At 47.2% G+C, this 26,694-nt stretch overlaps 1 protein-coding gene across 8 annotated transcripts in view; it reads left to right on the forward strand.

Moving 5' to 3' along the window:
* Positions 1 to 26,694, forward strand: part of GRB10 (growth factor receptor bound protein 10) — a 203,790-nt gene that overhangs the window by 165,359 nt on the left and 11,737 nt on the right. For all 8 annotated transcript variants that reach the window (XM_064366674.1, XM_012458915.3, XM_012458907.3 and 5 more), the window contains 10 exons: positions 4,953 to 5,109; positions 8,447 to 8,562; positions 9,586 to 9,654; positions 11,299 to 11,436; positions 13,326 to 13,436; positions 15,234 to 15,332; positions 22,030 to 22,107; positions 23,051 to 23,167; positions 24,323 to 24,389; positions 24,616 to 24,703. In XM_064366674.1, coding sequence (XP_064222744.1) covers positions 4,953 to 5,109; positions 8,447 to 8,562; positions 9,586 to 9,654; positions 11,299 to 11,436; positions 13,326 to 13,436; positions 15,234 to 15,332; positions 22,030 to 22,107; positions 23,051 to 23,167; positions 24,323 to 24,389; positions 24,616 to 24,703 — 1,040 coding nt within the window. The remainder of the gene's footprint in view (positions 1 to 4,952; positions 5,110 to 8,446; positions 8,563 to 9,585; positions 9,655 to 11,298; positions 11,437 to 13,325; positions 13,437 to 15,233; positions 15,333 to 22,029; positions 22,108 to 23,050; positions 23,168 to 24,322; positions 24,390 to 24,615; positions 24,704 to 26,694) is intronic.

Here is a 26,694-nt window from a genome sequence, read left to right on the forward strand (position 1 = left end):
CCCCTGTGAATGCCTCCCCCTGGCCTTGTGATTACAACCTGGCTTCTCTAAAACATTTACCACTAATATTTACCAGAGTTACTAAAAATCCCAGTTTGCATTACATGCTAAGAGAGCTTTTAAGTTAGACAAAACTTAAGTTAGACAAAGATTAAGAACTAGGACGAAACTGATCCCAAGAGCTGCTGGTCCAGAAGCCCTCGATGTCTCGGTTTCTGTGTGACGGTCTCAGGGTGGGCGTGAATCCCAGCTACTGTGGTCAGTGTGTGCACCCTGGAGGCCGGGCCTCCTGACCAGGGACATCTTACATTGCAGACCGCTGGAAGAGGACAAAGAGAGTGTCCCATTTGCTATTTTTACGAGATGATTACTGCTGAGCCTTAAGCAAAGACTCACCGCCAGTCAGGAGGTCTTTTGGATGCAGTAATGAAATAATCTGAGCCTATAAATCAGCCAACAGCAAGGTCTGACTGTGGCAGGAAGCAGGAGTGAGGGTCTGTGCTAAGATTGACAGCAGGGAGGGGCCTGAATGACTCCCACACACACATCAACCTTGTGGGGACCACTGAAACAAAGAACTAGGTGCCTCAGAGTGGAGTTTGGGGCCCTGGAGACATGATCTACCTTCAACTCCAATTGTTCTTAAACTTCTTCCTTTAAGTTTGCAAAAAATTAAGCTCTTGCTTTTTTATCTATGCAGCGAATATGTAAAAAGTGACAGCAGAAAGTCTGGGAAAAATGGAACCTTCTATTAGCACTTCAGGGCTTTTGTAATGGGATTCAGTGCCAAGCCAGCCTGGGGCCTGGGTAGCTTTGCAAACCATTCCTTCCCCAACTAACTCTAAAAGGACAGAGTTTCCTGCTGTTGACATAATTATGCCCTCTTTAATATTACTATTTTATTTTATTTATTTATTTTTTGAGACGGAGTTTTGCTCTTGTTACCCAGGCTGGAGTGCAATGGCGCAATCTCAGCTCACCGCAACCTCCGCCTCCTGGGTTCAAACAATTCTCCTGCCTCAGCCTCCTGAGTAGCTGGGATTACAGGCACGTGCCACCCTGCCCAGCTAATTTTTTGTATTTTTAGTAGAGACGGGGTTTCACCGTGTTGACCAGGATGGTCTCGATCTCTTGACCTCGTGATCCACCCCCCTCAGCCTCCCAAAGTGCTGGGATTACAGGCGTGAGCCACCGTGCCCGGTCCTACTGTTTTATTTTTAAAAGCAATTAGCTATTAAGAGTTTTTTGTTTTGTTTTGTTTGTTTTTGTTTTTGTTTTTTTGCAGTAGAGAAAAGGAAATTGAGGATTTGGGGGTTGGCTTTTCTGGCTGAATTGTTCCTGCTGCATCTCACTGGTCCTGAGGTTTGCTTTCTCAGAGTTGGAATCCTGAGTTGGAAGCAGCCCTCAGGATCCCACCCCTGCACCCTTCCATGGTGGTCCACAGGCCTTCAGCTGGAGCCTGCCGTGTCCCCAGATCCACATTGGATCCAAGCACGTCCCAGGGAGGTCAGGTGCCGGGGCCTGGGATCTTTTCGAGGTTATCTTATTAATCCATGGCATAGCAACACTGTGAGGCTGGTGCTGCTTACAGATTTCCATGTTACAGATGAGGAAACTGAGGCATAGAGGCTAGAGAGCTCAGCCATGTTCCCATAGCTAGTTACTGATGAAGCATGATTATGATCCAGTCTGTTTCTAAGCTCCTTTTTGGAACCTCCACCCTAGGCCAGGCTAGGTCATAACTAAGGTAACTTCCATACATTGAGCACAGTGTTTTGCTTACATTACTGATTCTCAGAGCAGTTCCCACAGCTTGGATGAAGAAAACAAGTCTTAGATTGTTAATTACCTGCCTGAGCACACAGAGCCAGTAGGAGGCTAAGCCGGAATAGAACTGTGGGTCTCAGCTTCTCACCCCTCCTGGTGTTACCAGATTCTTATATTCCCTAAACAAGTCATGCCTTGGAAATTAACTGCCCATGGTAACAATATTCCTGCTGAACTGTGAGTTGCTGTGGGGCAAGGGCCTTGACCTGCTCGAGAGAACCTTCTAGGCCCACCCCGTGCAAGATGCTTGAACACTGAATGGGCCAGGGAGACCCAGGCCTGCTCTGCGGGAGACCTGGGCCCCCAGCACTGCCCAGGGTGGTTACTGGTGCTGTACGGAATGCTCCTTCTAGAACTGCCAGCTCTAAAAGGCTCCGCGGTCGGTGGCTGGTAGTCCCCTGTAACAGGAGCCCTCGTGCCTGGTGTGTTCCTTACAAACATCCTCACCAGTAGCTCTGAGAGTTGGCTGTGTGGTTTGAGGTAGCTGGTGGACAGGGCTTGCTTGGTGTTCTGTCTGTGGGGCTTAGTTTTGTGTGTGGTTGGAGGGCCCTGGTGAGCTTGGGGAAGTACCAGAGAGCACTGTGTTGGGGGCAGAGGGGCCTGTCGCTGGAGCTGGAGGCTGCTTGCCTCTGTGTCTGGCTCATTCTGCTGACTGCCCTGCCCCCTAGGGGTCTCGCCAGCCCAGCCTCTGTGGGAATCTAAAAGGAGTGGAGGTGGACGTGTGGCCAAGCACATCTTGGCTTTTAATACCCGAACTATTTATAGACCGCGGGGGGGATGGCCTTGGAACAGCAGGGGTTGGGGAGAGAGTTTAAAGAAAAATGCAGCAGGGCTGAAAAAAAAAATGAGAAAACCATTGCCAGGGCTGATTTGGGCAAGAAAAGTGGCAAAGGGACTTGAGGAGATACGTAACAGGCACTTCAACATAATTTCCCTTTCTTAGAGAAGATCACATATATTCTCAGTGCAGATAAGCTCATTGAGAAACTCAGGAAAGACGGAGCATTAGGAACCCTGATTTGGGGAGCCGAAGGCATGTACTGGTCCTGAAGACATTCGCTATGATGGTTAGCACATTTATAAAGCGTCATTGGAGCTCAGTTATATTTTGCAAATTCCTGTTTTCCTTTTATGTTAATGCATTTTAATAACATTATTATCTAGAACCCAGAGACCAGCTTTCTTCACTTAAATTGTGTTTCTACTTACTCAGCCATGTCAGCTCTGTTTGAATTTTCACTTGTTAGGGGGAGGTATACTTTCATTAAGTGACACATAAATTCTGGAAAAGAGATGGTGGATTTCTTGAAAAGTAAATACGAGTTGAAAACAAGTCCCCGGGTCCTGATCCAACCCCAGCCCTAAAATTTCTTTGAGTTGGAGAAGTGGCCCCAAGGTGGCAGGCAGGGAGCAGTGACCCTGCCTGAGAATGCTGGCCCCCCAGCTGGTCCCCCGGCTGGTCCTCCGTCTGCTGGGACCTTAGCCTGCCCACACAGAGAAGGGCTCTTCCACTGTCGCTGAGCCCCGCCCCTACCACCTCCCACCCTGACCTGGAAACTCAAGCTTGAGTGACGTTGACCGAGTGACGTTGACTGCTTCCTGCCCACCGGGGTGACAGCTGAGGGTAGCTAGCTGTAGGAGGGTCAAGAAGGTCCCTGTAGGATGGTGTGGGCCCAGTTCCTGATTAAGGCAGGGGGCCTCCCAGCCCTTCCCGCTGCTGTCAGACTCCCCGCCAGCCGCGGAAATAATCGAAGTTCAGAGCAAGTAAGCACGCCCCTCCAAATACAAGAGAAGGGGCCAGAGAGAGTGGGGAGCCTCAGAGGGAGTTTGTCAGGACAAACTGACATTCTCGCCACCCTGCAGATCCAGCTCTAAAGCTGCCACTGACGCATCAGTCGTGGGACAAAGATTATTTGGAGGTTGGCAGTTGGGTCTGGATTCAGAGAACGCACGTGCTTTAGCCTCTCAGCTGCCTGCGTGTGATTTCGCTGCCACAGGAAGGCATTGGGCAGAGGTATTTCTGACCAGTTGGCATGAGAGTTGTGTTGTTGCGGTTGTTGTGGTTGTCGTCCCCACCCCCAAGCCCCGGGCTCGTCATATGGGAGTGGGAGAGCAAGCCCGTGGGGTGATTGCATCACCGAGGCTGGATTCACTCCCTAAGCCAGCCGGTGCAAAGCAACCTGGGAGCCCAGCGGGTGGGCTGGTGGCCTCCCTGCTGCCCAGAGACATCCTGCCCACCAGGGCACACACAGGCTCCACACAGTCAGCCTGGGACACTGGGGAGAGACGGAAACACGCTCCCTTACTAGAGGCAGTTGCGATTTAAAATGCCATCTTGCTCCTCTGACTGCTTTTTCCGGGCTGTTGAGGTAAGGATTTGTTAAACACACCTGTGTTCTGAGCAGGGTGCATTCCTGCAGGGTCGTGCCTGGGATGGGTAGACTCCCATCCTCTGGACTCTACCTCTCTGTACCTTGGTCTGGAGCTGCTCAGTGTTCATGGGTTTCAACGGTACTGGACAAATGAAGCTTGCTTGTAACTTTGTAGGGGTCAGGGGCTAAAGAATCTGGTGAGTGTGCTTCTGTTACGCCCTTCTTTTGAATTAATTCATGCCCACTCCACCCTGAGCCTCGGTGTCTGTGAGGTGCCGCTGCTGGACCCTGTGCCCCGGGAGAATAGGTGGACTCGCCAAAAGTTATGATGGGGAGAGGGAGGTTCATAGAATTCGTTGTGCCTTGATTGTTTTTTCAATTGGTTCAACTGTAAAATGTCCAACCCCGAGACCACCAGCAGTATTTTGAAGGAATCCTGTGAATCCTGTTGCTTCTTAAGACAGGTTTGGTGGTTTAGCTGTGTGCTGTATGTTCCCAAGAGTCGCCCTGGGCATTTTAAGAGTGTCATGTTGTAATCCTACCTGCTCTGCCCCCAGGAAGTGGAAAGGGGAGGTGGGGAGGGAGAGTCACATCCCTGCAGCCGGTGGGGACCTGTTGGCTGCTTAGAAAAACAGTTCCCGTGTGTTGGAGCGCTACTGTTCTTAGTTTTTTTTCTGTTTTCTTTTGTTTCAGTTTTTATTTCTTGAAAACCTGAAGTTGTTTATCTGTAAGTATCCCCTTTGTGTGTTGCAGGATGTTAAAGTCTTTAGTGAAGATGGGACGAGCAAAGTGGTGGAGATTCTAGCAGACATGACAGCCAGGGACCTGTGCCAGTTGCTGGTTTACAAAAGTCACTGTGTGGATGACAACAGCTGGACGCTCGTGGAGCACCACCCGCACCTAGGATTAGGTAGGGAAGCGTCGGAACAGGAATGGCACGGGGGATGCTCGTGTGCGATCGAATGAGGACCACCACTGCCAAATGCCAAATGTGTGACTGCAGTGTCTCCTCCCAAATTAGCAGGCAGCCTCTGGGTTGCCCTCGACTCTCCTGCCTCTTCTGTTTCTCCTAAAATGTCACTTTCCTCCCCCCAGCCCCCTTTCCCTAGTGCTTTGGGAATCTTGCCTTGGATGGTTGAGGCAATGACTTCCCAGGGGCTCCGATATGGCGAAGTTTCCTGTAGCTTGTACAGTCTCCCCAGCCATCAGAGCCACGGGGAACTTGCCGCACACCTGTGGGCGGGGACAGGAGGGAAGCGCCCTTGAGGCGCCATTTGAAAAGCAACAAAAGATGTCCTTTCCCCCACTAAAATCTGTAAATAGAAAGAAGTCCACTTATGGGCTTATCCACATGTTAGGGCTATCTCACTGATTACTCCGTTGACAGTTTCTTAGCCTGGGAAAGCCCTGAGCTTGCTGACAGCTCTTTCTCTTCCTCAGGTGGGCTGTGCTGAGGAATGATGGGCAGGGAGTGGTCCAAGGGCCGTAGCTCAGTGTGAGGCTGAGAGGGTGGGGTGTGCGGGCTCTATGTGCCGGCTCTGCCATGGCCCCTCCACTGCCAAGCGGGCAGCACAGCTTTCTGCCCAGGAATCACACTTTAGCTGCAAGGGTTAAGGCAAGGAGTTGTCTTTTTTGAGTTGTCTTGATATTGAAATACTTTTTCTTGAGGAGTAGAGTAATGACAGCCTTAGTTTCAGAAATTGGAAAAATACAAATGTACTTCAAGGAATTTTTGCCTTTTCCATTTTTTCAGAAATTACATTTGGAATATTATCTTGAAAAGTAGTGTTCTCATTTAACTTAGGGCCATTGTAATCATAGCAGTGTATAGATAGTGATGTGATTGTTTAGAGTCACGCAAGGTCATTTGAAAATATATGTCTTTAAATCACAGGGAAAATTAAAACTGGAGGAAAGATCTTTGAACATATGTTGTGCGGTCAACAGTCGACTGGAACGCAGGTTCCCCAGGGCATTTGTGCCGGGGGCATTCATCTGCATCTGGAGGCTGCACAGCTCTAGATCTCTGAGAAAGGGGTCACCGGCCACATTGTGTTGGGTGACCTGCTGTGAGTGAGGAAAAGGCAATTGATGTTTCGTTTGTCTTGGGACTCACCTCTGGGGATGCTAGGTGCCCTCTGGGGTCACCAGCATCAGAAAAGCACACTCCTTTGAGTATACACAGTCGGTTTGGCAGCCCACCAGTTGCCCCAAGTTTCCAGGCACCCCTTGGCCAGGACAGCAAGCCCTCACCTGTCCACCTGGACCTGACCACCAGGGACACGCCCCCCCTTGTGTTTACACTGCCATGTGCAACTTGCCCATGTCTTTCCAGGGCAGGTGCAGGGAGACAGGAAAGTGTTGTCGCAAGGATGGGTGCCTGCGTGGGCTTGGCCACCCCCTTAGGGCTGGGGGCTGCCCCAGGCTTCCTCTTTGACTCTCCTTGGGGTTCTTTGGAGACAAAATGTCCTTTGCTTTGGAAACAGACATATTCTCCCCACTTAGGTAGCTGTCGCCTCCCATTGGTATTTCTCCTTATTTTGCCTGATAAAAATTGTTAGTTCTGTAAATCAGCCATCAGCAGTTTATTAGATTGTTGGTTTTGGTTTTGAGTTTTGTTTTTTTCCTGTAACTACAGAAGGACATTTTTATCTGAATAAACATCTCAACGGAAGTCATTGATTGTTTTCCTTCTGGAAAACCCATTTTCAATGAATGACCTCGAGCCCAACCTCCTTCTGGAAAGCAAACATAACAGTTTTCGTCGCATGTTCTTGGTTTCTCTCTTTTTCTGTGATGGGGAGACATGAGGGCCGTGGATTGGTTCACATGTTGCTAGCAGTGTTCCCTCCAAGACAGGGACAAATGGGAACTGCTCCACACTTGCTGGTGGTGCCAAGTCTGAGCTTTCTGGCAGCCACGAGGAGAAAATTCCTTTTCTTCACAAAGTCTGGCTTTAAATGTGTTTTTACCAAGGAGTCCCTTCCTTGTCATGTCAAAACCGAGGCCAAGCACAAATCAGCTCAGAATTTGCTTCTGCATACCAGTCAGTGCCATCAGAGATGCACGCCCATGGCCACAGTTGTTCTTTGTAGACCGGAAGTCCTTTCTGCATTCTGAGGTCACTTTGACTCAGAAATGCTTTTGCCTTTAACTTCATTCCTTCCTTCCAAGATGAAACTTTTCTCAAGATTCCAGTCTGGCAGCAGGAGAGGAGGGTAGGGGCTTACTAGGACGACAGAACTGCCCTGTTGTCAATTCCATAGCATGTGAATCTGTACCGTCTTGGCATGAGTTCACACACTGACCCTGGATAGATTTGCTCATCTTGTTTATTCCATGATTTAACAAGGTTAGTTTTGCAGGGCCACCACCCTCCCATGACAGTTTCTGAGGAGGCGCCTGGGAAGGGTTGTAACTGCCATGAAAGGGAACAGTGGGGCCTCTCCAGGCACACACTGTTCTAGAATATGCTGAGCTCGTCCCACTCCACTTGGAACCACTGTGTTCAAACAGTGAGGAAAGTGACCTTTCTCTTTCCGGGGACAGTGCTGCTATGTAAGATGCTGTGAAGGGGGCGTGTGCGTGCGTGTGTATGTGCGCACAGTGGGTGCTGGAGGATGGAGTGTGTTTTCTTCCCTGCCTTCACATGTAATTCAGTTGACGAGAACTGTTCCACGATGTGGTGTGTGGGCTTCGGCGTGAAAGATGACTATGTCTGTGTGTACAGTCTCCTGTTCATCACGGTCTCTCCCTCAGTATATACCACCATCATTTCAGGCAACCAGGTTTCATGTCATCAAAAAGCTTCCATCTCCTTCCATCTCTGTACGCTGTTTGGTCATCCCCCTCCTTCCCCACCAATTTCAAATCCTTTCTCCTTTGTCTCTGAATATTTTCTCACCTGTTATAGTCTTATCTTTACAAGAGGTGAAATTTCTTAACTTAAGGGAAAAATCATTTGCTAAGATTCTTATGGACTTGTTCCTTAACATCTGGCTGATGCCAAATTCAAAAGAAGTATATAAGAATAAGTATTGACCTGAGTTCCTCATGCTGTGTGTTTTAAGACCTCTTACGCATTTGGTAGTGCATTAAAGAGATTTAAATTTGGTTTCCTTCCTGATGTCATCTTTATTCATGATGTTTAAATAAGACTAGAAAGTCGAACAAATCTTGCATGTGGTGGTAAAGCTACCATGATTTTCCCACCTGTTGCGTCTCACACGTGATGATTTGCCCTGCAGAGAGGTGCTTGGAAGACCATGAGCTGGTGGTGCAGGTGGAGAGTACCATGGCCAGTGAGAGTAAATTTCTATTCAGGAAGAATTATGCAAAATACGAGTTCTTTAAAAATCCAATGGTAAGTCTTACATCTTCATGTTTGGGGTTTGGGACTCTTGGAATCTTGAAGTTTATACTTGGGTTTTATAGTATCAGAGAGTGAGAGGTATGGAGTAGTATATGGGTTTGAGAATCAGAGTTGCAGTTTAATGAAGTTCAATCCTTGATTGAAACCCAGTCTCTGGTGCTTCACTAAATGTGCCTGGGACTGGCTGAAGGTAGAGGTCTCCTTCTTCAAATAGACACTGCAAAGGGGGTTAGTCTCTAAGACAAGAGCTGGGGAGGCGGGGCATTTTCCGTTATTTTGAAAGTTCTCAGTTAAACTGATTAAGCACTCAGCAGAAGAAAAACTCATTGTTTGCAAATAGCAAATATATTTTGTCATCATATGTGGAAGATTGACTAGAGAAATCAGTGCAGTTGGTTGGTGTCTTGAGCCAGTGACCTTGGTCTCTCTTTCCTTTTCTCTCTTCGGGAGAGGCACTTGTCCTGTGAGAAGCCAGGATAGGGAAGGTGCCTCCTAGTTCCCAGGCACTCGCTGTCGTCCTGAGGCATGGGGCAGAGCTGCAGCAGGTGGGGAGAAGACCCACAGCCATTTCTGACTCTGATACTTTAGCTGCTTTTTTATTCAAAAGTAAGAAATTTGAAGACTGCTTTTGGGGAATGCAGCAGAAAAGGGTTTTCTCGTGACTGGGCTCAACTTTTAGTTTCAGGAATTCTTTATCTCGCACTGTGCAATTGTGCCACTGGGCTGGGAGTCTGGCATCGCTCTTTGCCATGGAGCATGCTGTGAGATGTGAATCCCTTAGTAAACACAGTCGGTATTCCAGACTCGGACCCAGCACTTCAGGAAATACAAAATACAACCTTTTAAAGAAGGTGTTTCCTCTGTGTGATGGGAGAATAAAAAGGACTGTCATTTTAAATACAAGTGTTCATAATTATACTTGTAGGAATAGTTTTAAAACTGACATATCTATATGACATACCTTCCCTCACTTTGAAGCTAACCTTTCACGTATTTTTTCCCCCATTTTCTTAGAACTTCTTCCCAGAACAGATGGTTACTTGGTGCCAGCAGTCAAATGGCAGTCAAAGTCAGCTTTTGCAGGTACTGGGCCAAAATAGACCTTTGCTGAAATAGGCTTTCTGCATAGAAATCCTCTTGGAACTGAATGGCAACATTGTAAAAACCTGAAGAGGCTGCATCTTTCATCGTTTATAGCCTTGACTCTTAAGAGGGTTTAGAGTAACCAGAAATTAAAAGTTTACCTGGAAAATCCATGTGTAGCTGGTTCCTTCTAAGCCCAGCAGGCACTTAGACACAGGATGCCCTTGCTCTGACTTAGAATGAGTCCAGTGATGCCACTGCTGAGTGTGGGCTGGGGTACATGGAGAAGCCCTAGTCTCAGGGTTCCCAGCTCTTTCTGAGCAGGGGTCCCAGGTCAGGCCACTGCACAGCTGGAAATCTCTGCAAAAGCACAGAGTCTATAGTAACACATGATTGGGTTACCACAAGAGACTTTTAAAAGTAACTTGCCATACGTTACAAATAAAGAAACTTGCTCTAATTGTCCTTCTGCTTCTAAAGTCTGTTCTTAGAAAACCTGGTCTCTCCCCACCTTTCCTTCCAGTGGAGAGAGCCTCCAGGGCCACTGTTCAGCTCTCACACATGCTCCTCCAGGGCAGCTGGGAGCAGGGAATGGGGACGTTACAGCTACACCCTAAAAATGTGCCTGTGTACATGTTAAAAGTGAGAGAATAAACCATTTCCTCAGGCCACCAACAATATCCAGATGACATTACATAATAAGAGAAACTACTAAAATTTAGTTCCTACAGAATTCTGCTCATAAGCCCTTCTTTTTCTATATTTGTTATCACCAGATTTGTTTCAGCATCTAAAAGATAAGAGCTTCAGAGCTCTGTTCCGGTGGTGTCTTCAGAAGCCCTTCCTACCATAGCATGTGTCTATTCTGGCGAGAGGTGTCAACACTACGTTATCACCCTTGCACGGCGGGCAGATTCTGTTTTAATTGCCTTGACTTTGAGTGGATTCATGTGCTTTGTGAAAGTGTGCAGTGATCTCTTGAGAACTTAAGGACTGACCTGGGTGTACCAGGGCTCTGTCTCATGTGCCTTTCTCACCTGCGGGGAAAAGAGCCTTGTCCCCTCCCAGTCTAGTAGCAGGACCTGCCAGTGTCACCTCCCTGACTCTGTTCTGTGACCTGGCCCTCAGCCTGTCTTCCCATTGATGAAAAGCATGGTTTCTTGTTAGTTTTTTGGGGGTAAAGCCTTTATTCTTAAGGCTTCCTGTGGGAAGAATTAGCCGAGGCAGGGGGACATCACTTGAAGACAGATGACACCTTTTACATCACCCTTTGATGGAGGGGTGCCTGGGTAAAAGTGGCCACTACATACTTGCTCTCGATCCCCAGCGCCCCAGTCACTTGCTCTTGCCCTCAGTCTGATATCAGACTGGACCCTTTGGTGCACTGTCTTATAGGGAAATTCATGACTCGTGTTATCACTAGTGTTAGAAAGGTCCATTTGCTTCCATGTGTTTAAATACGAATTATGTTCTATGCAACACCGATTGAGATGGGATTTTAAGTCTTTGGAAAGGAGAAGACTCTCAGTTTGACCAAAAAGGAGTCTTTTAATCATTCAGAAAATGTCAGCTATGCTCATAACATGTGTGCTTTAATTATGTTAGGTTAGCATTATGTGATTTTAAAAATTTGTTCTTCAACAGAATTTTCTGAACTCCAGTAGCTGTCCTGAAATTCAAGGATTTTTGCATGTGAAAGAGCTGGGAAAGAAATCATGGAAAAAGCTCTATGTATGTTTACGGAGATCTGGCCTTTATTGCTCCACAAAGGGAACTTCAAAGGTAAGCTTTAAAACCACCACCACCAGCCCTGATTCTGCCCCAGCCACTCCCCACCGGGAGTCCTCAGAGTGAACCTGGGCTTCGTTTTTAAATGCACCTTAGACTCCTCCAAGCTCAGAACAATTTCGTAATAAGCTAATTGTGCAACAGCTAAACTTGGAGTCACTGGTCTCCTGGTCTCCCTCAGCAACTGGGTAATAAATAATGCAGGCCTAAGTAGCCCACCTGCCCCGCCCCGCCCACACTGTGGGTTGGGAGCAGACCCCCCTGGCTGCCCCGTCTCTTCAGAGACTGGCCTAGTTCTCATAAGTTGGGCTTTAAGCTAGCTATAAAGATGTGTCATAGATTATTGCCACCCTAATGCCAGTGTAACTTTACGTATCATAAACATTTTGTGAAATAAACTGCAGGTTGCATGTAGCCCAGTGAGAAGGTGAGAGATGGAAATCAGCTGCAGGCCCTTAAAAGAGGCTGGTAGCATTGAGGGCTTAACCCAGCATCTCCTTCCGTAGCATTGAGGGCTTAACCCGGCATCTCCTTCCGTAGCATTGAGGGCTTAGGCCGGCATCTCCTTCCGTAGCATTGAGGGCTTAGGCCGGCATCTCCTTCCGTAGCATTGAGGGCTTAACCCAGCATCTCCTTCCGTAGCATTGAGGGCTTAGGCCGGCATCTCCTTCCGTAGCATTGAGGGCTTAGGCCGGCATCTCCTTCCGTAGCATTGAGGGCTTAACCCGGCATCTCCTTCCGTAGCATTGAGGGCTTAGGCCGGCATCTCCTTCCGTAGCATTGAGGGCTTAACCCAGCATCTCCTTCCGTAGCATTGAGGGCTTAGGCCGGCATCTCCTTCCGTAGCATTGAGGGCTTAGGCCGGCATCTCCTTCCGTAGCATTGAGGGCTTAACCCGGCATCTCCTTCCGTAGCATTGAGGGCTTAGGCCGGCATCTCCTTCCGTAGCATTGAGGGCTTAACCCGGCATCTCCTTCCGTAGCATTGAGGGCTTAACCCGGCATCTCCTTCCGTAGCATTGAGGGCTTAGGCCGGCATCTCCTTCCGTAGCATTGAGGGCTTAGGCCGGCATCTCCTTCCGTCCCATGTACACTCTTGCCTGCCCTCTTCTCGTGCTGTCCACGTACACCCTGTGGTAGGAGCCACGTCCACCCAGCCTGGCTGAGCACTTACCGTCTGAGGGCTGCGGTCTCTTTTGCTATGGTCAGCAGAGGGGAAAGGGAACTGGCAGGACCTCAAGAACAGGTGTTGAGCATCAGGCCGGTTCTGGGAAGTCAGTAGCTGCCGACTCATGGGCCAGAGAGAAGGGGTCATCTGCACAGAGGGGCTTTGGTCTGACACAGGGCATAGTAGCATCCTGACCTTCCAGCTCTGCTGTGTGACCCACTCACCATCCTCATGTGTGCTGAAGGCAGGAGGGTATTTCCTAGAGCAGGAAACAGAGCTGAGCCGAAGAGTTGAAGAGGAGAAGGGTGGGACAAGCTATGAGTGGGAAAACCCAAGGTACACTTAGACTCTGGACACGCAACAAACCAAAGGCAGACAGGCCCTGTGCCCTTAACTCTGACCTTGGGGTTATAGATTTTCTCCTGCTTTTTATCCTGAATCTCTGGTCAGGAGGCTTTGATTCGGCAGAAGTATCAAATTCATTCCAATAGTCTTGTGTGTCTGAGAATTGGGAAAGTGGGTGTTTTGGGTGAGGCTGGGTGAATTTGGTTTCAGTTTAGCACTTATTACAGCACATGTAATAATCATATGTAATATGTAAAGTGTCTTCGGGGAAAGTGCGTGGGAGTGTGCAGAGACTGCTCTCTGTCTACCAGATGTGAACAGATTTGCTCTTTGCTGTGCTTGAGACTTAAACCTGGCCAATGTTGTCACAGGAACCCAGACACCTGCAGCTACTGGCAGACCTGGAGGACAGCAACATCTTCTCCTTGATCGCCGGCAGGAAGCAGTACAGCGCCCCCACAGACCATGGGCTCTGCATAAAGGTACCCACGAGCTGTCCAGTGACTGCACACATGCTCAGCAGCCCACCAGAAACTGACTTCCTCTCTTGCCCAGCACTTGATTGTTACTTCTGTTGTCTTCAACAGAAACATAGTATCATACTGGATTTATTCATTCCTGTAAAAACATTTATTGTACACTTGCTGCTGTCAGTCCTTGAGTAGCTCAGAAGCTCAAGGAAAAGCAGACAGGGATGGATAATGTGGCCAGTGCACTCAGTGTTTTAGGGAGGGTGACTTTTGGCTTCAAAGAGTAGGCTGTGGCTGTAGCCCAGTACCAGTAGCTGGAAGGGTAGGCAGGGTAAAGCAGGGGACCCTTGGCGTGTCACCTGGGTTGCATGCATGGTACTGATGCCTTCAGCCTGGGCCTCTGACCATGGGGACAGTCAGATAGGAATGGTCACAACAGTGCCCATCCTCTGCAGGCGTGTGTGTGCTGGCATGCATACACACACGTGCACACACACCTACATGCACACACCCACTCACACGTACATACATACATGCATAAACACGCACCTCTATGCACACACACGTACATTATACACACAGGTACACAGATACCCATGTGCACACACCTATGGGCAGAGTCCACACCTCTTCCCCTGGGGAGGTTGTGGTGGTATTTAATAATCATAATGGTCGATGATGTTTACTGAACACTTACTCCGCATGAGATATTCCACTAACAGTGTTACATCTATTATCTTATCTAATCTTCATAGCCTCTTGTGGGATAGAAAGTTGGCCCCATTGCCCACATCCGGTAGCCAGTGAATAGTTGCACTTGGAGTTTGCCTCATGGGCTGATTTACGAGCCATAGCCCAAGCTGCATCCTGAGAAGAACACAGAACACGGGGAGCCCCTCCTTGGGAGAAAATTTCTTTCCAAAACATCATGTCACACCTTGCTCAGGGAAAACTCTTTCGGTTGTAAGTGATAGGCATCTAATTCACTCCAGCTAGAGGCCCAAGGTGGCCTCAGTCAGGGCTAGACGTGGGAGCAGCAGCTGCGCCCTCCCCTTCTGCCAGCCCATGCCAGCTATGCTTGCGTGTCTCTGCAAACGCAGTCTCTGCTTCTCTCGTAGCACCAGCCCAGTGCAGAGTAGTCACATCTGTCCCCCAACCCCTCTAGATTTCTGGGAGGGAGAGCTAGGGCTGTGTCCAACATTGTTTCTTGAGGCTGAGATCAGGGGTTCTCATGGAGATGCAAGTCAGTTTACCCTGCAGCAATTCTCCTCCCTCACCAAAGGCCCTGCCTCTGGAGGGGCATCTCTCTATTACCCATGGTGTTTTCACCTACCTCAGGGTGCCTACTTCCCGTTCCGTCTCCTCCTCTAGACCCAACATCAGTCTCCCTCTCTGGACCTTCTACTTGGGGGCTGACCTTGGGGCTGCTCGGATGGATATTAGAACCCCTGAGCTCCTCAACAGAATTAGACACCTCTTCCTCTTTGTCCTGTGGTGCTTGCCATGTTACATTGTCTTGTGATAGTTTTTCTGTTTCCTCTGAAATTCCCAGTCAAAGGATGGCTTATTATTCAGCTAAGTGGTCCTCAACCTGGGGCCAGTCCATGATAGGCGCTTAATAAAGGCTTGTCAGGAAGGTGGATGAATGAATGCTTGACACACAGGTGTGTGTGCATCTGCTGTGCTCCTTGCCAAGGAGATCTCCAGCTGATTGTCTCTGGTTTGTGTCGGATGCAGCCCTGCCTTGACATAAGCTGTGTTTCTGACTCCCTGTATAACACTAACAGGACTTTCATTTACCTCCTGTAGCCAAACAAAGTCAGGAACGAAACTAAAGAGCTGAGATTGCTCTGTGCAGAGGATGAGCAAACCAGGACGTGCTGGATGACGGCGTTCAGACTCCTCAAGGTATGTGATGTCTTGCAGTTTGTGTTGAGCGCACATCTCTTCATGGAGAATTGGCCTCTGGACCTGATGTCTATTCTGGCAGGAACATGCTCGTAACTTTTCTACTGTTCTGTCACAATATTTTATTTATCAAATGTAGTTAGGCATCTTTCTAAACAGGATCTCAGGAACTTTTAACAGAGGGCCTAATTTTAAACAGGTTAGAGTTAGGTTTTCCAGACTCAGTACAACTGACATTTTGGGTGGAATAATTCTTTGTCGGGGCGTCTGGGGGACATCCAAGCATTGCAGGCCGCTTAGCAGTGTGGCATCCCTGGTCTCTGCGTGCTAGGTGTCAGTCGCATGCCCGGCCAGTTGAGACAACCAAAAACATCTCTAAATGTTGCCACATGTGCCCTGATTTCAGGGGGTGGGTAACTGCCCCTGGTTGAGACCACTAGATTAGAAGAATAGGATTAGAAAAATCAGGACCAGGGAGAAAGGAAATAGTACAAGAGGTGTTCATTATTTTCACGACTGAACCAATTCTCAGGTTCCCAAGAAGCCAGGGCCATGATGTAAACCTGATGAATTATACAGCTCACTGTAGCTCCTCAGCAGAGACAGTGTCTCCTGACTGTAAGTTCTAAAGGAAATTTATCATGTCGAACCGCATATGGAGTAATGCCCTTGACAGCAATTTCATGCTAATTGCCAGAGTGATTTCATATGGCTGTTTACTGTAATCACTTTGGATTTCCCACAGTGTTCCTGTGCACACATACCATATCCCACATGTCTGGAATTACGTCCACAGAGTCCTTGTGAGTTGCAAGTTAGCTAGCCCAGATGAGCTTGGCTAAAATCCAGGGGTCTCCAGAGGAGATGTTCGTTTAGTCAGTTGGAGGTGATGGATACGATGGTCTAGGGATTTCTTTCCAGAAACTCTCAGTCTTCATTGAACTGTAGTGGCCTTTTAGCTGGTCCAGAGACTCAAGGTGAAGTCTGTTAAGGAGATGGAGGAGCTGAAGGCAGCAGAGCTCAGAACTCTCCTGGAGGTGCTGCAGATCCAATTCTGAATGTAGTCCTGTCGTCCTGGCCACTTTGCAGGGAGCACTTTGCACCCAGTAGTCCACAGATTCCTGACACATTAAGGATATGTCTTAGTGCCATTTTTATCGGAGGTTGGGGGCCCAGACTGAATGCTCCACAGATGGGCTTCCTGTATCTCTCTCCCAGAAGCTTATTTTGTTTATCCACTGATAAAAAAAGAATTATGAAAGTCAAAATTTTACTAATTCAATAATGGAAGAGGAAGTGTCCATGTTAATACATTATAGATCGTAGACTACTGTGTAAGCCGGTTTTCAGTGTGAGGCTCATCAGTGCGAGCGGTCACATATGTGACACAGTATCCATCAAAGGCAGTATTTTGCATGGACCTCCAAAAGGAATGATGTTGCTTTTTGTGTTCTGTGGTGGAAAAATTACTAACAATTAAGAAGCAAAGTGCAGAACAGTATATAGAGAGTATGCTAGATTTGTGTGAAGGGAAGACGAAAAATGGGAGTATTTGTATTTGATGGTGTACATGAACATTGTGTGAGACTGCAGGAGAGAAGAAAGAGGTCGCTTACTAGGGAGAGACGATGGGAGAGATAGCCGTGCAGGTAGGGGCAGTGGCCGGGGGAATCTTTTAAAGCTGTTTTTATATGGTTGAAATTTTCATCTGCAAATGAATAATCTGTTTTGGAAAAGGCAGAAAAAAGGAAATGAAACAGGACAGTGATAGTATAATCCAAGACGCTGTGAATTCTGTTACTTTGGATAATACATAATAAATCCAGGTAGCAGGTTCTTAACCACTGTTTCTTGGGTGGAAAAGAGCAACTGTCTCTCTTTTGCTGTGGCAGCGTGAGTCACAGGAAGGGATGTGGGCAGAGTCAGTAATGCAAAACGAACTGACTTCGTCGATGTCAGTGGTAACAATGATGTGTTACGTAATAGTAAGATTTTTTTTGAGCATTTACCATAGGCCAGGCATTCTTTATCACTTTACTCCTCATGACAGCTCAGTTACAGGTAATTATCATTATCATTGTGCAGATGATAAAACTGAGGCCCGTGCTGTGGCTGCCGCCATGTGGCAGAGCAGGGTCAGAGCCTCGGCATTCTGGCCCCCAACCCCCTTCCTCACTATCATGCTTTGCTGCCCTCCCTAGAGCCACCAGGAAGTGGCAGTCAGTTCTGAATGTGTTCCCTTTGTCCTGGCCACTTTGCAGGGAGCACTTTGCATGCAGTGATCCCCAGATTGTAGAGACACTAAGCATACATCTTAGTGCTGTTCTTACAGGAGGCTGGGGAGCCAGACCTGACAGGACGGTGGCAGTGCCGGCCTCGGGGCCAGTCTCAAGTGGAGTGTGAGTGGTGCCTTTCCGTCCCAGCCTGTTCCGCCCCCAGGCCCTTTGCTGTTACTGAACAGGCTGAGAGAAACGCATAGACATCAGCAAGTGTGTTATTGTTACGGTGTTCTGATAAAGTCTCCTCCCTCCTGCCCTGTCTCAAATTGGGATGCAGGCGGCAACAGCTTTCCTTCCCAAACAGCCATAGGATTTTAATGCAATCAAAATGCTATTTCGGTGTTGTCAGCACTGATTCATTACCCACTATACAGACATGGTACGTGGATTGAGTTAGGGACAGTGGGGAGGTTAACTCTTGATGACCCAGGGTCTCCATGTTGACATTTATTCTAAAACAAGGCATCCCGTGTGTGTGCTCTGCTTCCTCCGGATGAGGACACAGGACACCAGATCCCCTTTTAGAGGATAAGAGGGTCTGAGGGCTGATGCTGACCTTTTACCATTTACTACAGATGGCATCTCCCTATCAACTGTGGAAAGGCACAGCTGGGTTGTTGTTCGGAATTAACCTAGGACCTTCTTACATCTTTACCCACACAGATTCAGTTTCTTGAAAAAAAATGAATAAATCTTATAGCTTGGATCTACGTAGGAGAAAGCTGGCATGGCTGTAGTCAGCCTTTCAGAAAGGTGCTCTTAGTAGGTAGTGCCAGCAGATAATCTTTTGTTTCATTCCTTCCTGTTACATTGTTTGTTAGGTAATTTCTTGGATGCTATAGGAGATGTGTGAATCGCATTAAAACTTTGAAACAGTTATTTATTACTATCTTTCATCCTCCCTCTGTCTTCTAGAAGTCACTTAATCTGCTGTAGCAATTCTTCCCCAAGAGGGAGGTCTTGCCTCACCCACGCCCAAGTCCCCAGTAGTGGTTGCTTTGGTTTTACACGACCTGACGTTGAAAAGGCGTTGAACACAGCATTGAAACTTTGTAACCATTATTTATTACCATTTAATCTTTTCTGTCTACACACACCCATATATGTAGATATATACATGCAAACGTCAATAAAATAAAATGTGTGTGTTATTAGGTACCCAAAATAGAGAGTATTTATATCTTCCTGGTATGTCAATTCTAAGACGATTATGAAATACACTTTATTATCTCCAGCAGCGCTTCTTGCCCAGAGTCTAATCTTGGCTCATATTAATTTATTTAATGGTTTTTACCTCAGCTTTGCTTCATTAGTGTTGACATAGTTTTTCTTGGACCATCTTTTTTTTACCTTTCTGGGTCCTTATGTTTAAGGAGTATCTCTTGTAAGCACAGCATAACTGGCTATTTTACTTTGATAATCTTTATCTTTTAACCAAAACCTTTACTGTGATGTAATTGTATTATTCGGTGTGATAACCATATTTGTATTTCAGCCTACCATTTGCACTTTTTCCAGGTTGTCCTGCCTCTCCTATATTCCTTTATCTCTTAATTTTTTAGATTTATTAAGTATATTTATTTACGTTTTTCCCTCCATTAACCCAGTACTTAAATGTATACTTACTATTTTTTCGTGGTTACCCTAGGTATCACATCTTTTTTCTTTTTCTTTTTCTTTTTTTTTTTTTTTTTTTTTTTTTTTTGAGTCAGGATCTCACTCTGTTACCCAGGCTGGAGTGCAGTGACATGAGCTCATCTCACTGCAGCCTCAACCTCCCGGACTCAAACCGTCCTCCCACCTCAGCCTCCCAAGTAGCTGGGAGTACAGGCACGCACTACCGTGCCCGGCTAATTTTTGTATTTTTTGTAGTGACAGGGTCTTGCCATGTTGCCTAGGCTGGTCTCAAACTCCTATCCTCAAGCAGTCTGCCCGCCTTGGCCTCCCAGAGTGCTGGGATTACAGGTGTGAGCCACCGCGCCCAGCCTAACGTGCACCTTGAACTTACTAGAATCTCTTAGGATGTAGTACATTTACTGACTGCTTTCAGGCAGGCATGAGCACCTTTTGCACCATTCGCTCCATTACCCTTTTTGAAGGATTCTTGTCATATATATGAAGCCTCTTAAAATACAATGTTGTTGTTGTTGTTATTTTATATACTCAATTTTAATTTTAATCACCTATATCTTTGCACTTTAATCTTTCCTGAATTTGCATTCTTTTCTCTGGGACTAAGAGACCTCAACCTAGGAATTCTTTTCATGTGGGCCTGAGAAATTTTCTTACTTTTTGTTTCCCTTCATTCTTGAAGGAACTTTTTACTGGTTATGGGATGTGAGGTTAGCAGTTATTCTCTTCTGCATCTTCCCACTCCATTGTCTTCTGAATCTCATAATTTATGTAAAAACATGAGCTGTCTGTCCTCCCATTGCTTCTGTGAAAATAATGCAGGTTTTCCTCTCGTTGTTTTTTGACATTCTCTTTGTCTCTGTTTCTCAGCAATCTTTCCATGCTATGCTTGGACAGGGCTTACCCTGTTCCCTGAATCTGTAGCCTGATGTCTTTTTGTCAATTCTGGGATGTTCTTGGCATTATCTCATTAAAATATTTCTACTGACATGTTCTCACTCTTCTCTCGCTGGAGTGCAATTGTTCCTGTATTAGACCTTTGCATCCTGTTCTAGGTATTTTTATCCTAGAAATGAACTTGTGCCATGAGACCTAGAGGCAGAACTGAGCTTAGATCCCGTGAAGGAAGAGGCGTGCCTCTTGATGACTTCACTTCCTGTTTCTGACTCTTTCTTCTCCACGTGGTTAGAATGTGTGATTCAGGTGTGTAGGTTGGGATGTTGGATGTGTATGAGACGTAGGGCCCTGAGTCCTAATTACCAGAGTCAGTAAAGCACAGACTGCTGAGCGATTAGGTGGCAAGCCTTGGCGAGGGAGGGCACTGGGTCTGGAACAGCCGTGTATGTTCAGAGTCGTGATGGGGGACAGCTTGCCTCACCCCTCTGTGCTTCAGTTCTGTGCTCTGGAACATGGGGATAATTCTAGTATACAGCTCATAAAATGCAGAGGATTAAATGAAATAACAACATAAAGCACTTAGGCTCCTAGCTCGCCCACAGTAGCACTCAATAAGGTGACTCGTTCTTGATGTTATTACTGTTGTGTTTGTCCCTGTCCCGCTCATTCCCAAACCAGTCAGCTCTTACCTCCTGAGGGGCAGGAGTGCGGCAGCATTGAGGCGTGCACCCTGTTGAATGTAGGGTTGAGTGGATTTGAGCTGTGCACGTCCACTTAGAGATTTATTTTTTTGATAAAGATATTGGAAGTATTTTTGAGATTTGTGAATGTTTGAAGAAAACTCCAAGAAAAGCTGCATAGCCTGGAAATATCAAAAAAAATTGAGAAACAGATGTCATGAAGGCATAAAATACATGTATATGTTGATACTAGTCTACATTATTTACTGCCGTAAAATACATATAAATCTGTTATGAAAAGTTAAAAGTATCAAAACTGAATGCACACAAACACAGACTCTACATGGCACCGTTTGTAGTCAGGAGATATAAACAAATGTAAAGTTGCAACATTAAGTCAGAACTGCATAAAATTAATTATAGTCCCTGCTGTATTACTCTGATAATTTTGTAGCCACCTCGTGTTGCTATGACAGTGAACTTAGATGTCGCAAGTATTCATTTAAAAACCCACCTTGTGTTGCTAATTATCTCACCATGAGCAGGTCTTCTCTCCAGTAAATTGCATGTTGTAGTAAAAAGTGGGCTCATGTTTCTGGAGTGTTTTTCATTATGTGTAGTGCAATGCAGGAACTTTAAAGAACACCATGGGATCCGTAAGAAGTGCCACTAGGGAAGCTGGAAGTGCTCCCAAGAACAGAGAAAGATCATGACATTACAAGAGAAACTTAAATTGCTTGATATGTACCAGAGATTGAATGGTTGCCCTCCACATCAAACAGATAGTTCATTGTGTAAACAGACAACCTAAACTTACAGAATCAATAAATGCAGTACAATCCCATAATCGTATTTTCTCTTGTGATTTCCTTAACATTTTCTTTCCTCTAGCTTCTATAGAATACATATAACGTACAAAAATATGTGTTAATTGACTGTTTATGTTATCAGTAAGGCTGGTCAAGAGTAGGCTGCTAGTAGGTAAGTTTCGTGGGAGTCAAGAGCTATACTTGGATTTTTTATTTCAAGGGGCGTCATTCCCCCTAACCCCTGCATTGATCAGGGTCAGCGGCACTCAGGCTCCTGCGCTGGTTCAGGGCATTGCTCCCTGTTCTGCACTCAGCGTTGCCCTTTCCTGCTGTGGCGTTTGTCAAGTGCCAGGCCTCGGGGCTCCTGGGCCGGTGACTGACTGTGGCTTCTCCCCTCCAGTATGGAATGCTCCTTTACCAGAACTACCGAATCCCTCAGCAGAGGAAGGCCTTGCTGTCCCCGTTCTCAACGCCAGTGGTAAGTAAAGCTAGGACCTTCAGAAGTCTAGTGCCTTTTCAGCTGCTACATCACATGTGTTAAGGATGCCTCATTTTACACGAGGTGGGCAAGAGAAGCTCCGGAGAGTGTCTGCGCATTTCAGGGAAGCCAGCGTGTGGCACAGTGATGTGGGTTTTGTAGTCTCAACAGTGTAACTGCGGGGAGCGAATCCCTCTGCCATCCTTCTCCCGTCCCTGCGTCTCCCCTCAGGGTTGTGTAAGGAGGTGGCTCTCTTTAAGTGCTCAAAAATGGCAGCAACAACTTTTGGTCCTTGTGGGGCCCTGCCTTTCCTACCTTTGGCTTTTGTTCCTTAAGCCTTGGGACCCATGGGAGCTGCTGACTATTACGCTGCAGTCATGCCCTGGTAAAAATTTAGAAATTGTCATCATTCCTCCTATGTTCTGGGCACTCTGCTTCTCAGAGGGGCAGAAGCACTTCATCATCTCAAAATACAGTCCTGAGGGTCCTTTAATGTCTGCCCTGTGAGATGTCCAATGGTGCCACAGAAAGAGTCCACGAGTTTCCCTGAACCCCCATCCCCAGGGGAATGACTCTTTGGGGAGGCCTAGGCTCACCCCGGCTGTTGGCTGTTTGTTTCTTTGCTGTGTTGGAGTAAAGGTCAGGAGCCAGTGAAGGACCACACAGTCCAATCCTGGGCGTGCCAGGGGCCCCACCAGCAGCCTTTAATCCTCAGGGAGGACTAGAATATATATCATTCTTCTTAAGAAAAACCAAAGAGGTCTCTGAATTTTCAGCCTGAACCAGTGAATTTCCCACCTGAAACTTGGGGAGATGAGGGGTGGAAAGTGGGCATTCCCTGCTTTCCTTTCCTAACTGTCTTGATGACTGTCAGAAATTAAGCCAAGACTCCGCTCTGCCTTAATTTCCTATGTTTAAAGAACCCATGACCTTTCCTTTCCAGCGCAGTGTCTCCGAGAACTCCCTCGTGGCGATGGATTTTTCTGGGCAAACAGGACGCGTGATAGAGAATCCAGCGGAGGCCCAGAGTGCAGCCCTGGAGGAGGGCCACGCCTGGAGGGTAAGGTCCCGGCCCTGGCCAACCTGGAGGGGTGCCCTCGGGGTGGTAGCCTCACCATGTGGTCTTCTCTTCTCCCAGAGGAATGGCTCTGTGTGGGTTGGCAAGAGGGGTGGCATGTTGGGTAGAGGGCCTCTGAGTTTTCAGCTGCTGGAAGCAGTTGGCCCTTCTAGGCCCCTTCTGCGTTTCCAGCACCCAGCCTTCCTCCACTGCTCCCTTGTCCTGTGGGCTTTTGTGGAAGGGACAGGAGAGGACCAGAGCCCTCTGCCCACCCTGGCTCCCGTGCAGAACCGTTCTGTTGATGAATTGGCAGTGGCTGTCTGTAGGGTAGGGTGCACAGACCCTGGGCCTGAGTGGGGCCAGCAGGCGTTCACATCGAGGTCTGCTATTAACAGCCTAGAGGCCTTGGGCTGCAACCTCACCTCTGAGGCTCAGGTTCTTAATCTCCAGATGGGAAGACTATCAGCTTCCAACTTCTGAGACTTAAAGGCCATGTGCAAAACAGGAGCCTGGAATCTGGCATTTTCTGTAATTCAGCATCCGGGGACGGGAAAAAGTAGGAAGTCCCAAGCATGGGGAATCCAGAGCCCAGTGTTTTGAGAACTGCATGAATTTAATAGAAAGGCTCGGTTGGGAGTGGTGACTCACGCCTGTAATCCGAGCACTTTGGGAGGCCAAGATAGGTGGATCACGAGGTCAGGAGTTCAAGACCAGCCTAGCCAATATAGTAAAACCCCATCTCTACTAAAAATACAAAAATTAGCTGGGCGTGGTAGTGTGCATCTGTAGTCCCAGCTACTCAGGAAGCTGAGACAGAAAAATCTCTTGAACCCGGGAGGTGGAGGTTGCAGTGAGCTGAGCTCATGCCATTGCACTCCAGCCTAGGTGACAGAGTGAGACTCCGTCATGTGTTTCTCCTGAGAAATAAGCATCTCTACTTTGATACTGGGGCAGCTAGCGATATCTGAGGGTGTTCTTAACAACTGGGAACCGTAAGCTCTTTGTTCTCAGGGGTCAGTGGGGGCTTCAGATGGGGCAAGGGCCCTTGTGAGCCCAGTCAGGCACCCTACCCAGTGCCCTGTCCTGAGCTTGGACGTATTGGGTGGCTTGGTATGTCTGTCTGCTGTCCTTGGTGCTAATGTGGAATTTCTTTTGCAGAAGCGAAGCACACGGATGAACATCCTAGGTAGCCAAAGTCCCCTCCACCCTTCTACCCTAAGTACAGGTAAACAGGGCACATTGCCTGATGTTTTTGTCCATAAAGAAAATCAAACAGCACCCCGCTCCGCTCCCCCAGAGCCTTACGAATTTGCCTGTGCGCAGAGTGTACCACACACGCTGTAGCTGGGGGAGTCGGGGGCTCTGCATTGATCAGAGTTGGTTGTGCCGTCAGGGAAGCCATGCTGCGTAGGCACCGCCATCCACCCCGTCCTTGTCTCTTCCTTCCACAGTGATTCACAGGACACAGCACTGGTTTCACGGGAGGATCTCCAGGGAAGAATCCCACAGGATCATTAAACAGCAAGGGCTCGTGGACGGGTAAGGAACCACCACTGATAAGAGCTTTCGTCTGCTGAGATTTTATTGTACTGGGGATCTGTTTTGTTTAATTCCTCAGACGTCCTTGCTGGGTAGGCAGCAGTTTTGTCCTGATTTTAAAGAGGAGAAGAGGTAGGCCCAGAGGTATACGTGGTATGCAGAGCTTGCCCAGCTAGTGAGGGGCAGAAAGGAATCTAATCCGCGTCTGCTCAGACTGTAACTGTAATTATCCTTCACTTCTAGATGAAATCTGAACAGGTGGGGAACACAAGTTAGTTGTTTTCCCTTCATAAGGTAGTGGGCAAATGGGAAAAAAAATGCTTTTGCCTACACTTTTTGATTTATGCACTATATGAGGTTGGTTTTACACCACAAATAGCCCCAAACCTTAGTAGCTTAACACAACAAAAGTAAATTACATGTCATAGTTGTGGTTGGTTAAGTGGCCTTTCTCACCTGGGCCAGCTTGGCTGAGGCTGGACAGTCCAGGATAGGTTCCCTCGTGTCTAGTTGATGCTGTGGGCTGTTGCCGTGGTGACGAGTGGCTGGGCGTGTGTCTGCAGCAGGTTACTTGAGGCTCCCAGGAGTAGCAAGAGAGGTTAGACCCCACTACACATGCACAAGACTTCTCAAGATTCTCTTAGCATCACATTTGCAAACATCCCATCGACCAAAGCAAATCCCAAGACCACACTTGAATGACCCTGGGAAGGGGCTAGCCACAGTGTGGAGACAGGGACAGGGACACGGGATACAGTTACCACAGAAGGCCAACACTGCGAAGCCATCAGAGTCCTCCAGAAAGAGACCCAGTCTTGTCCTCCTCCCTGAGGAAGTAGTTATGTGCCTTGTGGGAGCTGTCCCATACAGGGTCTGAATGCTCAAAACACAGGCTCCTGGAAGCTGCTAAACTCAAAGAGTCATTCTTGTTTCCTTGGTTTTACAAAGAGTTTTATTATAGAAATGTTCAAATTTCCCTAAGTGTATAATGAACCCCCCACTTAAACATCACGCAGCTTTGACAATTTGCTAACTCACTTCATCTCTTCCCTTTCCCACATTTTCTCCTCCTGCTTCTCGTCTTCATGTCTCTTTTTCTTTTTTTTCTCCTCCTCTTTTATTTTAAAGGAAATCTCAGATACTCTAAATTTTTGCCAGCAAATATATCTCAGTGCCTGTCTCTAAAACAATAAGGATTGTTTTGATATAACTGCAGTATTATGTTTTGATATAACTGCAGTATTATTACGCTTAATAAAAATTTCTATCTTCTAAAAGCTAATCCATGTTCAAATTTCCCCAGTTGTCACCAAAAAACCTCCTTTAAATTAAATTTAGCTTATTTAAGGCAGGACCCACAAATGGCATTTGGATGCTATACCATGTCACCTCTGTCTCCTAGGATATAGAATAGTCTTTCTCACCACTCCCTTTTTCTTCTATTTTTTTTTTTAATGTCTTTTGTTAAAGAAGTGGGTCATTTGCTAATAGCATGTTTGTGGTTTATTTTAATAAGTTCCTCTGTCTCCCTGGTTCCTGGTGAGTGGTGGTCATGTTGTGATCAGATGCATTTCTCCTGCCTAGCGTCCGAAGGGTGGGTACTGGGAGCTCTGCTTCCTGGAGCGGAGGAGGCCTGAAGCCTGGCTGCTGTTTAGTGGTGTCGGGTGAGCAGGGGTTCAAGTGCAGCCAGCTGGAGCCTCCCCACTGAGGCTACTGTCCCCACCCACTGCGTGGTTTTAACAGCCCTTGGTGAACCTGCCCAGGTTCAATATTGCATTAGGGGTTCCAAAATCATCATTTTCTAATTCCTTCCTTTATGAGCTGAACTTCTTCCCTTCATCAGACATTTCCTGGAAGAGGTAGGTAAATGCCTGGATTTCCCCTTTGTCAGTTTTTAGAATAAAGAGTTTGTGTTCTCCCATCTTCCACTAGAGACAAACAAGGGTGTGTTTGTTGTTAGTTTGTTTGGGTTTTGTTTAAACTGTCACTAT

Source organism: Aotus nancymaae, unplaced genomic scaffold (assembly GCF_030222135.1).
Source record: "Aotus nancymaae isolate 86718 unplaced genomic scaffold, 86718_ANA_hifiasm-v0.15.2.pri h1tg000065l, whole genome shotgun sequence".
In the NCBI taxonomy this organism is placed as follows: Eukaryota; Metazoa; Chordata; class Mammalia; order Primates; family Aotidae; genus Aotus; species Aotus nancymaae.